An 11,917-nucleotide genomic window follows, 5' to 3' on the forward strand; every position below is an offset into this window, starting at 1 on the left:
TGTATATGAAGAAATCATCCATTGCAGCAGGGCGGTGCACATTGATGTGTTTTTTAATAGTTAGTTTTTTAAATAATGGAGCTCTATATCACAGAGGAGGAAGATACGCCTTTGAAAAAACACACAATTGTATTGTTAGTATGGATTATCGGTCAGCAAAAAGTTTGCTTTCGTCTAACTCAAATCTCCCATCTTGCCCTTGATGACATCACCCCATGCGACAGACCCGGGCCGGCTCTTCAGATTCCTCAATATCCCCAGATAGAGGCCGGATTACCCTGGAGTCTTATATTTTTGGATATGACACCCATTCATAATTCATCCATCAACAGCCACCTCTCATTTCCTCTCTGTCAAGCCGGCACATTTCTCACACTTTCTCCCTCATTCGCTCACTCACTCCACCTCTTTTTAATTTTTTTCTTCTACTTTTTTTTCCCACTCGTTTCACTCGTTTGGCTCCCGTGCGTCGGTGGCGGCCTTGTTCGCCCATTTCCCCTTCCCTACGCTCTATGCATTGTTGTAGGTGTGTGGGTATGATTTATAGAGTCATTCAGTGCGCTGCCCCGGTCCATTGATTGTCTCTGAGAGGCCGGGGCCCATTTGTCAAGGGGTTGGCATGGGATGATTTGATGCCTTTGCCTTCTGATTAGTGGCGCCAGTGGCATAAAGACATCATCTGCTGAAGGCGTCTTTGTAAACACACAGTCACTCACTCAGCTTTATAGTCAGACTGTCAAAAAATTGCATTGTGGGCCATCAAAGCCAAGAGTCAAGTCAGTGTCAAGTCTACCTCTTGGTGCATATGGAAACGATGCAGTTTACTTGATTACGTATTGATTGATCCTTATACTATAGTAGGCTGGTAGTCTTTAAAGGGAGACCCTGCAGGCATAAACATTGATTTTCATTCACTGGTCACTTTAGAGATATTTTGCTATTTTTGCTTCCATAACATGTTTTCAGTTCTTTTCAATACTTTAAACCAAACAAATCTCAACTTCTAAAGGACTTACATCAACTCAACTTTCCATAATCATTATTTGCACTATTCAGAAGGTTATTACAGAAGGATTCATTCGTATGTTGTTAATTGTCTGTCTTGTTCGATGAATGAAAAGATTTCTTCTTAAAGATATGATAAAAAAAATGCATTTTTAAGAGCTGTACATAGTATATATTTTGATTTATAAAATGAGAAAATGCTGTACCCAAAATCTGTTGAACAATTTAATTCTGGCTGTATCCAACATCTAGATTTTAGTTTTTTTAAAGAAATGCAAATTCACGCATAACTAGCTAGATATTGCCAAATGTGCTTGTGTATTCAAACCTTCTTGAAGATATTGCAATGCAAGAAATACATGTTTTAAAGTCAGTAGTCAACTGGCAAAGTTTCATGATGATATCTATGAGTTACAAAATGTTACCCTATTCCCCTGCAGTGTCTTGACTTAATTGCAACAAAGTCACTTCTCGTCATTTGTTAGCAGTTCCTCTGTGAGCTTTGTGCCTCATCACTAATATCCCTCCCTCCTGTGTGTGTGTGTGTGTGTGTGTGTGTGTGTGTGTGTGTGTGTGTGTGTGTGTGTGTGTGTGTGTGTGTGTGTGTGTGTGTGTGTGTGTGTGTGTGTGTGTGTGTGTGTGTGTGTGTGTGTGTGTGTGTGTGTGTGTGTGTGTGTGTGTGTGTGTCGCAGATTGCAGAGTGGGAGGAGATGCAGCTTGATGAGCAGGTCAATTTCAACAATTGCAAGATCGACCCGGCCCCGTTCCAGTTGGTGGAGCGCACGTCACTTCATAAGGTCTGATTGCAAACACAACCGCTACAGTGTAACCACAGGGTGTGTGTGTGTGTGTGTGTGTGTCCGTCACACACATTTGTATCCTAGGTGTGTGTCCGCAGTACTGTGTTTCAGTACAATTATTTCATTAATAAATACCTTAGAAGTGATTCCTGGTGGATAACAGTTGTGCCAATTAAGTACCTATGAAGACAAGAAGCAAGCTGAACCACTATCAGTTTCAATCATTTGGACACTTTTAGTAGTCCTGTGGTGTGTAGTGACTTTGGATGAGCATGTAAATAACCCCCAAAGTACCTGCACACACACACTCACACACACACACACACAGACAGATAATGTTGTTACTTTTTTAATACTTGTGTTGATTTAGTTTTCCTTACTGCAGCACAGTCACACACCCTGAAATAAGGCTCTGTTTCAGGCACACACGTCCATTTGAGTGCCCAAACTCTTACTTCGTCGACAAGCAAACACACACACACATGCACACACAAACGTACACGCACACACTCTTTGTGGCTTACCAGCAGCTGTGGCAGTGCCTAATGTTCATCATTCATAATGCTCTCTCTCTCTCATCATTCATAATGCTCTCTCTCTCTCTCTCTCTCTCTCTCTCTCTCTCTCTCTCTCTCTCTCTCTCTCTCTCTCTCTCTCTCTCTCTCTCTCTCTCTCTCTCTCTCTCTCTCTCTCTCTCTCTCTCTCTCTCTCTCTCTCTCTCTCTCTCTCTCGTGCTGTGCTTTGTGTGAATACTCTTTAAACATTTAAGAGAGCGATCCTGCACCAATCCATCTTGCTCCCCTCCCTCTGCTGCACACTGCCAAAGCCAATACCACGCACAATCTCCTTCAGCATATTAAACGTCGCCACCGCCGCTGTGTGTGTGTGTCAAGTCTTGCCCTGCTCTCTTACCTCGGCCTCTCCGGATATGGCTACCAATTCTCCCATGCTGTTAACTGTTGTTGTTGTTGTTGTTGTTCTATGTTTGGTCTGCGGGCCATTGTGTGACTGACTAATGTGTTTCTTGGAATATTAGCATGACCATATGTCTCTACAGTCACGATGGCCTGGGTTTTTTGGCCCAGGGGGTTGCTGTCGGTTCATTAGAGGAAGTGGACTCAAAGCAACTACACTTCCATCACCTTGTCCATTTTGTCATTGAAGAAAGAAAATGACGAAGCTATTGCATAATGCATGTCACTTTTGATACACATACAATTTAATGAATGGTTCCCAAAACATACAGCAAAGGAAAGTATAAAATGTCTCATACGGTGTAGAGCTTCTTGTAAACAACGCTGAGTAAATAAACAATGAAGAAAACCTATCTAGCTATGCTGGTAGTGCTCGAGTATATGTGCACACATTTTCAAAACGTCACATCTAAGGTTTCTGGGTACATCCAAATACACTCAAGGGCAATGCAATATTGTAGCAACAAATCAAACCTTTCTTTTTTTTTTTTTTAAACAATGTCCCAGACAATAATATTTCTTCAGGAAAGACACATTGATGGTGATTTGTTATTTACTGAAATAGTTTTCGGCAAATACTTGTATTCTTTTGTCAAAAGTTAGATCAAAAGATTTATACCACTCTCAACAAGGAAGCTACACCCATACAACAAGTCACTGCGTGTGCCTGCCGCCCATGTCAATTCACTACTGTTGTACTGGGTTGGTGGCTGAAATATCAATGGACACTGATATCTCAAAACCTACGATAGAAAGCCTTTTAAAATGTGCCAGTTTCAGTATATCATTTGCAAATACATTTTTTATACCTCAAATATAACTTGTAGCTTCTAATGATGGCAGTGATTCCCCAAGGGAAGACCACATTTCCCATAACCCCCCATTCCCTTGTGCCAAAGGTTCTCACTTCATGATTAAAGTGGACCAACTCCAAACATGACCTAATTTGGTGTGAAATGCAATGCAGAGGCTGGAGTAGTCTGCTGATGTAGCTCCCATTGATTTACGGTGTCTAATGGATCACATTACTGCGCCAATCATTTGATTCTTAGATGTCATTTGCTGCACCATTAATCAGTGAATTTACAGTTTGGATAGCTGTGAATGTGCTGAATCGCAGGTGTGTATACCCTGCCATATATCCTCCTGTGGGGAATCTCTTTGACAGATTGCATTATGACTGCCCCTGGCCTGAAAAAAAAACACTTAACAATCTTTATCTTGGCACCGCGTCCATTCACTTGGCACAGTGGGATCAATTTCAGAAGTCCCAGATGCCCACTCTCTGGCTAGGCACAAAGTCTCACTAAACACTAAAAGGGTCTAGAAACAAAAGGTACAAATGGTATAGGTCCTGCAACCTTTCAGATCTTCAACCCAAAGTTTTTGACCTATTGCACTTTTTGCTTTTAACTGCACAGAGCATCCATCCTCCACGGTAACCCTAGTGGTGGAGATAGAATTAATTGAAAGTTGAATGATTCCCATTAGGGGAAACTGAGTCATGGTATCAGCAAATACAGTGGTAATGGGGCAGTATAAAAATAGTAAGAAGTTTTCTTTTCTTTTTGAAATAAATAAATAAATAAGTAGTAATGTAACAAAAAAGACATGTGTGACACTATTTACACACGATTACAACTTTTTGTATACTCAAAACACATTTTAACACTACTGCTTGTTATTTTGACATAATAGAAAAATCCTAGAAAAATCTAGGAAAAGATAGTCGTATAAAAGCACAAATACTGCTACAAAAAAAGATTTCCAAAAAAAAACGACAGTTGGCAGTCATCTCTATCTGGAGGACATTGACCACATTACACTATCGGTATAGGTCGCCTGGAAAGGTTAATTAACAGTTTACGTCACCGTTGTAAGTGTTGAAATTGACTTACTAACGCTATAAGAAATTGGCCTTGACATTTACACCCCTTCTTAAACGAGAGACTTCAACATCTTTAACCCGCGTATGACTCTGTTGATGAGACATCTGTCACAGGTTAATGTGTGGTCATCACCATTAGTAAAGACTGGAGTCTGCAGAGTTCCACACACATATCTGCTCATCCACACAACAGCATACAGATGAGAATTGGATAAAGTTACAGTTAATGGGCCAGGCTGTCTGAAAATATTTTTAAACTTGTCCCCATTAGATTGACTTTGAACCTAACCGATGTCTTTGGCACTTTGTCTGGATTAGGATTTGATGTCCCTTTGTCTTATTGGCTGTTGAACCTCTCTACCTTGTCCTTGTCCTTGTTTCTAGACTTAAAACTTTTTAAGCTACAATCTACTGAGGCCTTCTCCCTCACATTGCTTGGTTTTTCTTTTTCTTTTAGATGACAATCACTCTGGATGTCCCTACCTCATATCACAAAGTGAACGTATGAAATGTATCTGAACATCTGACAAGTGGAATGAAGTTGTCAGTGTTGGATACTCAAAGACAGTGGTGGCTTTACAGCATTGGCCTAGTTCTTTTTGTTTTTAGTGTGTTTAACTGATTGTTTCCAACCTCCTGTGCTGTTTCCATGTTCAGACCCACACCATCTTCTCCCTGCTGGGCCTGGACCACGCCTACGTCACCAGCATCGGACGTCTCATTGGGGTGGTGTCCCTCAAAGAGGTAACACAAGTCTTACAAGTTTAACCTCTTTTTAGTTGACCTATTTCACAATTAGTACTTAGAATAAGCCGTCATTGAATGCCTCTTGAACATTGCCTGGTTGTGATTGGGTTTAGAATGCACAGAAAAAAAAAGATACAGTCATGAACTAGCCGTGGACATGGCCCTAGACACATGTCAAAAGCGGTGACTGTCATTATTCACACATGAAGCATATTCACTGCTTTCATAACTGTAAAATAACTGTCGGGAGTGCTGTTACCATGCTGCATACAACACACGCACACACACAAAGACATTTCAGTCAACTCGAATGCTTTTCTCCTCTCTCCGCCTGTTATTTCTTATGTGAAAAAGGGCTTTGCTTAATATTGCTGTCTCTATCTATTGTTCTCTGAGTCTAGTTCTCTGTGCCCTTCTTCACTCTCTCTCTCTCTCTCTCCATCTCGCCTGCCTCACAAACAACTGGGAAAAAAAAGCCCTGGCTCTTTGTGTGGATTGGTCAGGAAGTGGTGAGGGGATTGTTGCTAAGTGCAGCGCCAGCTTTCGCCTGTCCCTGACATTTATGCCTTTTTTGTTCTGCGTTTTTCAACCGGCAGACAAAAAGCCCAGCCGAGGCATAGATAAAGCCCGGCCTCTCTGCCTGTCTGTCTGTCACGCGCTGTTATATAGCAGTCTCGCTGGTCCTTATGGAAGAGCAGAATAGCAGGGATGTTTTGTTTGTCTGCATGATAAAAAGTGCATTATTTTCCAGCCAGAGACATTATTCTTTTGACAGCACTGAAAGAACAGTGTCTGCAATGCTGTGGATCTGTAGCAACGTATTCTGTATCATTCACTCTATCGTTCAAATGATAAACGAAGCCCGACCAAACGGAACATTCAGAGAGAGATTGGATGGAATAGACTGTGGAAAACCCACAATATATTTAATACTTTCGAAGTATGGCTATCATTTTTAGAGGCAATATCAACCCAATGTATTCTGAGTATTATAAATGCAATCTACTCTTGTTTTTACTTGTAATAAATACAAATGTGAAATGATTTTTAGAAATAGCATCTACAGTACATAAGTCTTTTTACATATAGAAACAAAAAGAGCATGTTGAGATATCAGTTGCTTTTTGAACACTATCGGTTGTGCTTGACAGTGTGTATCAATTTGTCAGCAAGCAATCAGAGAAGTCTCAACAGTAAGTCTAAGGGAATGAATAAATGGTTAAAATAGTTTGACACAAGTAATGAATATAAAGTTTGTATAACTAGTTAAAAGTAACGAATAGATTGTTTTAAATAGATGGCTAAGATAGCTTGGTTTGTAAATGATAGTAAATAGCTATTTAGTAAATGACATTTGTAATTAACTTAAAATAAAAATAGTTTTGCCATTTGTTTTATCCTGGTCCAAAATCCAAAGCGTTAAATGAATAAATAACAAAGATTAATGCAGAGAGTATCTTGTGTCATCAAGTACACATTTTTAGATGTCACAGTCCACATTCTGGGATGACATGGACACAGACCATTGTGTTGATGGATACAGTGAGGATGAAAGTTCTGTCGTCTGTCTGTGTGATTTAAAAATACATGAAAAATACTTTAAAACAGAAGTTGGTGTCATTATTTTTCTCTGGACCGTTAAAAAAAAAGTATTGTATCTACCAGCGCCCAGCCATTTTGACAATTGTGAGTTATTTAGGTGCATTTCTAAAAGACAGACTGCAGTATACACCCTGCTGTGTGGCAGAGGCAGGTCTGACCCTTTGAGTGGACATTATTTGATCTACTTTCACTTCTTCTATCTGTGTGTAGGTGGCAAGGTGAGCCGCTGGGATTATTAAATGTGCATTGCTTTACGGCTCTCTCCTCGACCTTCTCCTCTTACTCTGTGAAATGACTTGGAAAACAGCAAAGTCACTCTGGATCCTTTTCAATTGCACACTGCGCCCCTCTGACCATGATCTTTCCCTAGATTACCTTTTGAAAAAGAGATTCCCATTCAAAATAGGAAATGTCTTCTGTGCCTGGGAATCAGATTTGAAAACCACTGACATGATGTAGAGCAAGGCCAGTGCAGCGTCAGGGCTAGGTGATCTGTTTCCACAAGGGGGACGACCATGCCACAACTGTATGCAGCACTAAATAATAAGGGCGCAAATAGCACAGTTTATGCAACACCAATCGTAAGGTATCCCAAACCCACACTGCCTTCTGATTGTAGCACCCATTTTCTCTGCCACCTTTGTCCTTGAAAGTATGCACTAACTGTACGTGAGGACCAAATACATTTGAACAAGTCTCTAAATGGCTTATCCCATATAGTATAAACGTTTGTCTAAACTTATTATAGCTTGCTGAGACCGATCACACAAATCGGTCTGGTTTTTCTCCAATCTCTGTGGGAAGGAGCCCTCGGTAAGTGGAAGACAGCCCCTGATTGGTTCATGTAGTTGTCAATCTAGCCTCCAGCCAGATCGGACCCTCCCCCACTTAACGTCCCTAAGTGGAAGGCAGCCCCTGATTGGTTCTTGTGGTCGCTGACGTCAACATGGATCGGCAAATACGCTCGTGAGATACGCCCTGGTTCTCACGAAGCTAGATTGAAGACTACATGAACCAATCACAATCTGCCTTCCACCATAGGGGAGGAATTTTAGGTGAGAAGAACCGTGAGTGGCCAGGCCCTTTATGACATGGCTCCTCCCCTATGGAGATTGGAGAAAGGCTAGACTGACCTGTGTGAGAGAAACGAATGTGAAGCTCGCCATATCAGGCTGGTCTCAGCGGCAGGTAGTCCTTATTATGGAGTTACCTGAATGATCTCCTAGACTTTCTTTTTGCTCTTTGTGTCTTTTGTTCTTCCTGTCTAACTGTGTTGTGTTTCTCTCCATCCAGCTGCGTAAGGCCATCGAGGGCTCCATCACGGTGAAGGGGGCGAAGGTGCGCCCCCCTCTGGCCAGCTTCAGGGACAGCGGCACCAGCAGCAGCGAGAACGAAGCCACGGAGCTCCACAAGCTGTGGGACCGCCACAAGAGGATGTCCCTTCCCCGCGAACACACACCCCCAGAGTCTGACGAGAAATCACAGTGAAGATGAACAACAACAGGAGGAAAGAGGTAGAACAAGAAGAAGAAGAAGAAGAAGAAGAAGGAGAAGAAAGAGGAGGTGGAGGAGGCATTGAGGTCTTTTGATCTCCCCAAAGCCACAAACAGGCAAAAAAAAATCCTCAGGGCTTTAAAGATCAATATTTAATTCTGGAAAGAGTTCTCCTGCTACGCTACTCCTTCATTACCACTGTCCTCTTTGGACTGTAGAGGTGCTCTACCCAAGAAGTCTTTGCACTGACCCAAGCCAGACACTCCACGGAGGGGGGGAGGTGGAACACATTTTGCCCCATCTACCCCACAGCAGAGTGAATGTGGATCGGGATGGTTAAATCCAACCAAGGGATTTGGGGATGGGTTTGAAATCTTACAAAAAGGGATTTTTTTTTCTTTTCTTTTTTTTTCACCAGAAATTGTTTAGCTTGTCCTATCTTTTTAGCTTTTGATCACAGTTTTTAGACATTCAAAAGAAGTTCTCTTTTCCTGAACAAGTCTTCCACTTTGAGTAGATTGATTCAGCAAACGATGACAAGGAAGCATAATGTGTGCGTATAGTACTGTAAGTGTGAGACTTTGTGTGTGAAATGAGACAAAATGTGAGCGCGCAGGAACAGGGGAAGAAACACTATTTCTTGTACGATTATTTTTTATTAACCTTTAGAACACACATTTCTTTGTTTTTCCAGCTTGTATAATCTTATTTCTGACTGATTCATTTCAGGTGGTCTGGGTTTTAACTGGAATTTGCCATGTCACCATTTGTTTTTTTGTCGATGATACAACAGTCTGTCCCAGTGATACGCGTTGAACAAAGGGGACAGATGCCTTTTTTTATTTTTGTTTCCATTATTCCATGGTCCTCTCATCTCTTCACTGTGTAATGGTACAGTTAAAGGAATAGTTCAGTCTATGCAAGCGGACATGCCTGTTGGCTGGGTGCACCTGTAGCCCTTTACATAATGTACACTCCTTTTTTATTTTTTACACTGTAGCTACGGCCGTACGTCGCATAGAAACGAGATGGTGGCGTCAACACACTCCGAAATCTGAGCGCGTTTTTTTTTTTTCTTTCTTTCTTTCTTCTGCTGGGTCTAAATATAGCCGTTAATAACCATTCCAGGAGAAGACTGGGGCGGATGGAGAGGGCAGGAAGCGAGGGAGAGAGCGAGATATGGAAGAGAGAGAGAGGGGGCAGGGGGGAGCAGGGAACAAATGAAGACATCGTTACCTAACCAGCTGCTCAGGGCCCCTCTCATCAATCTGCCTTTGATTTCCATGTTAGCTAACCTCCATTACTATCAGAGACCCATTACCCCCCCAAACACCCACCAGCTATGTGATGTAACGTTCCAGACACTAACATGTGAGCAGCTTTGATTAACGCAGAGCAATATGGAACTGAAGCATGGTCCGGTGAGACTAAAGGTGGAGTCCGCGATTCTAGAGAACGGGTCTTGTCGAAATGTCCTGTCCATCCGCAAGCACACTGTGTATGGTGGGAACAAAACTAATCTTGTGTTAACATATACAACGTAGGCTCTGTTAAAGGAATAGTTCAACATAATCATGTTAATAGCATTTCATTTGTATCTTTTTGCCTCACTCTGCGGCTCAAGAAAAGAAGAAACCGTTCCTGCAACTGTGCGTGAATTTTTTTATTTGGAAATGGGCAAAAGTCGCTCATCCAGGTTAACTTAGCTCAAACACTGGTAGTCAAGGGGAACAGGTCAATAGATACACTTGACAACGTCACTTAACGCTCTTGTGTGCTTGTTGGGACTCGTTTATTTACTACGTTATGGTGCACTTTATATTTTTACACGTTATGCCATTTTAGAACTAAATACATTTGTGACCGTCACGTGACAGTGTGGGGGCACATTAGCTAGCAGCTAGCCTGTTTACAGAGCCTAAGCTGTGTTTTAACACTATATTTTCTTTTCAGCACACACACAATACAGGTAGCGGTTCGTGAGGAGATGTTAGCTGATTTTGATAGAAAAGTGATTTTGACTACAATCATTTTCCAGAATTGCTGACACCACCTTTAACCCATATCACAAACAATGAAGAAAATGGTGACGTGTAGAAGACGGGGTTCAACCAAATCATTGCTGCAGCTACCAACACAATGTTGTTGAGCGACGTTTTAATGGCAGCATGGTTTCTGATTCAGCAAAGCAGTCCGACCTGACAGATAATGTATACGATCTGTGTAATTAATAATTCATGTCGGCTCTACTGCTCCAGGCTTGTCAGTGTGCTCTCTCCTGCTCATTGACAGAAAAACATTGATTTGTTTTCCCCTCTATCTTTTCCACTTCCATTTTTGCATTATGCTGGGCTACTGACCCAAATTACATCATTGAAGTCACACTCCTTCTTTTTTATTCTATTATTTTTATTTTTTTTAACTAGGCAATCATAGCCTACTACTACCTAAAGAATCAGCTCTACTGTTTGGATGCCTTAAATTACGCAGTCATCCCCAACTTCATCGTGGTTTATTCAGCATTTGATGCCTTGCATGGATTTTATTTTCGATTGGCGACTTGTCTTGCTGTGCGCCACTGATAGTAAAAATACACCTTTGTGAAACAGCATGGCCTTGCATGACGGAGTGCATGGGAGATCTGTGTTATATGATCAAAGTGAACCAAAAACTAAAAGCTTGACGGAAAACGACTGTGGGACGAGCGAATGATGTCGCGTCTTCCATTTTGTGCCTGTATGTAAATGTGTCTTTCCAGTATCTTATTTTTTAAACATATAGCGTCGGATTACGTCACTTTGATTAGCATCTTTCATTCAATGAGCTTTATTAATCGCCTGATTTTAAACTGTGGGAGTCTTTGGGTTAGCAAAGTTGTGCTTACAGATTAATATATTTTAACATCATTCCTGTAATATAAAACCATAATTTAATGTATTAACCAATCTTAAAATTGTTGACTGTTCTCTGTTTGAAAGAGATATGGGCGGGGGGGGCTTGTTTTATAATAGTTGTCGTATTTTTTTTTCTTCACATTTGATGATTTCAAAGTTAATTTTTTGATTATTTTGATTTTTTTTTAATCTTTTGACATGCTGTCTGGAACATTTCTACTAAGATATGTATTTGTAAAAGACAAATAACACTGACGGGGTGAAGGCTCGCTGAAAAGAAGTGCAATTGTGAAGTTACAGTGCCTTGCAAAAGTATTCATACCCCTTGAAATTTGACATTTAGTCACGTTATAACCACACACTTAGATTTATTTTATTGGGATTTTATGTGATACACCAACACAAAGTGGCGCATAATTGTGAAGTGGAATGAAAATGAAACATGGTTTTAAAAAAAATGTATAAATAAAAAACTGAAAAGTGTGGCGTGCAAAAGTATTCAGCCCCCCTGAG

The 11,917-nt window shown here is 41.1% G+C and overlaps 1 protein-coding gene across 1 annotated transcript in view; it reads left to right on the top strand.

Annotated features, from left to right (window-relative positions):
- Positions 1-8,504, top strand: part of LOC307270238 (chloride channel protein 2-like) — a gene marked incomplete at both ends in the record, with an annotated part of 146,064 nt that extends 137,560 nt beyond the window's left edge. Inside the window, 3 exons of the mRNA XM_080053429.1 lie at positions 1,698-1,802; positions 5,325-5,411; positions 8,310-8,504. Of these exons, the coding sequence (XP_079909555.1) occupies positions 1,698-1,802; positions 5,325-5,411; positions 8,310-8,504 (387 nt within the window). The remainder of the gene's footprint in view (positions 1-1,697; positions 1,803-5,324; positions 5,412-8,309) is intronic.
- Between the last annotated feature and the right edge of the window lie 3,413 nt (positions 8,505-11,917).

Source organism: Ammodytes marinus (assembly GCF_949987685.1).
Source record: "Ammodytes marinus genome assembly, chromosome: 3".
Lineage (NCBI taxonomy): Eukaryota > Metazoa > Chordata > Actinopteri > Uranoscopiformes > Ammodytidae > Ammodytes > Ammodytes marinus.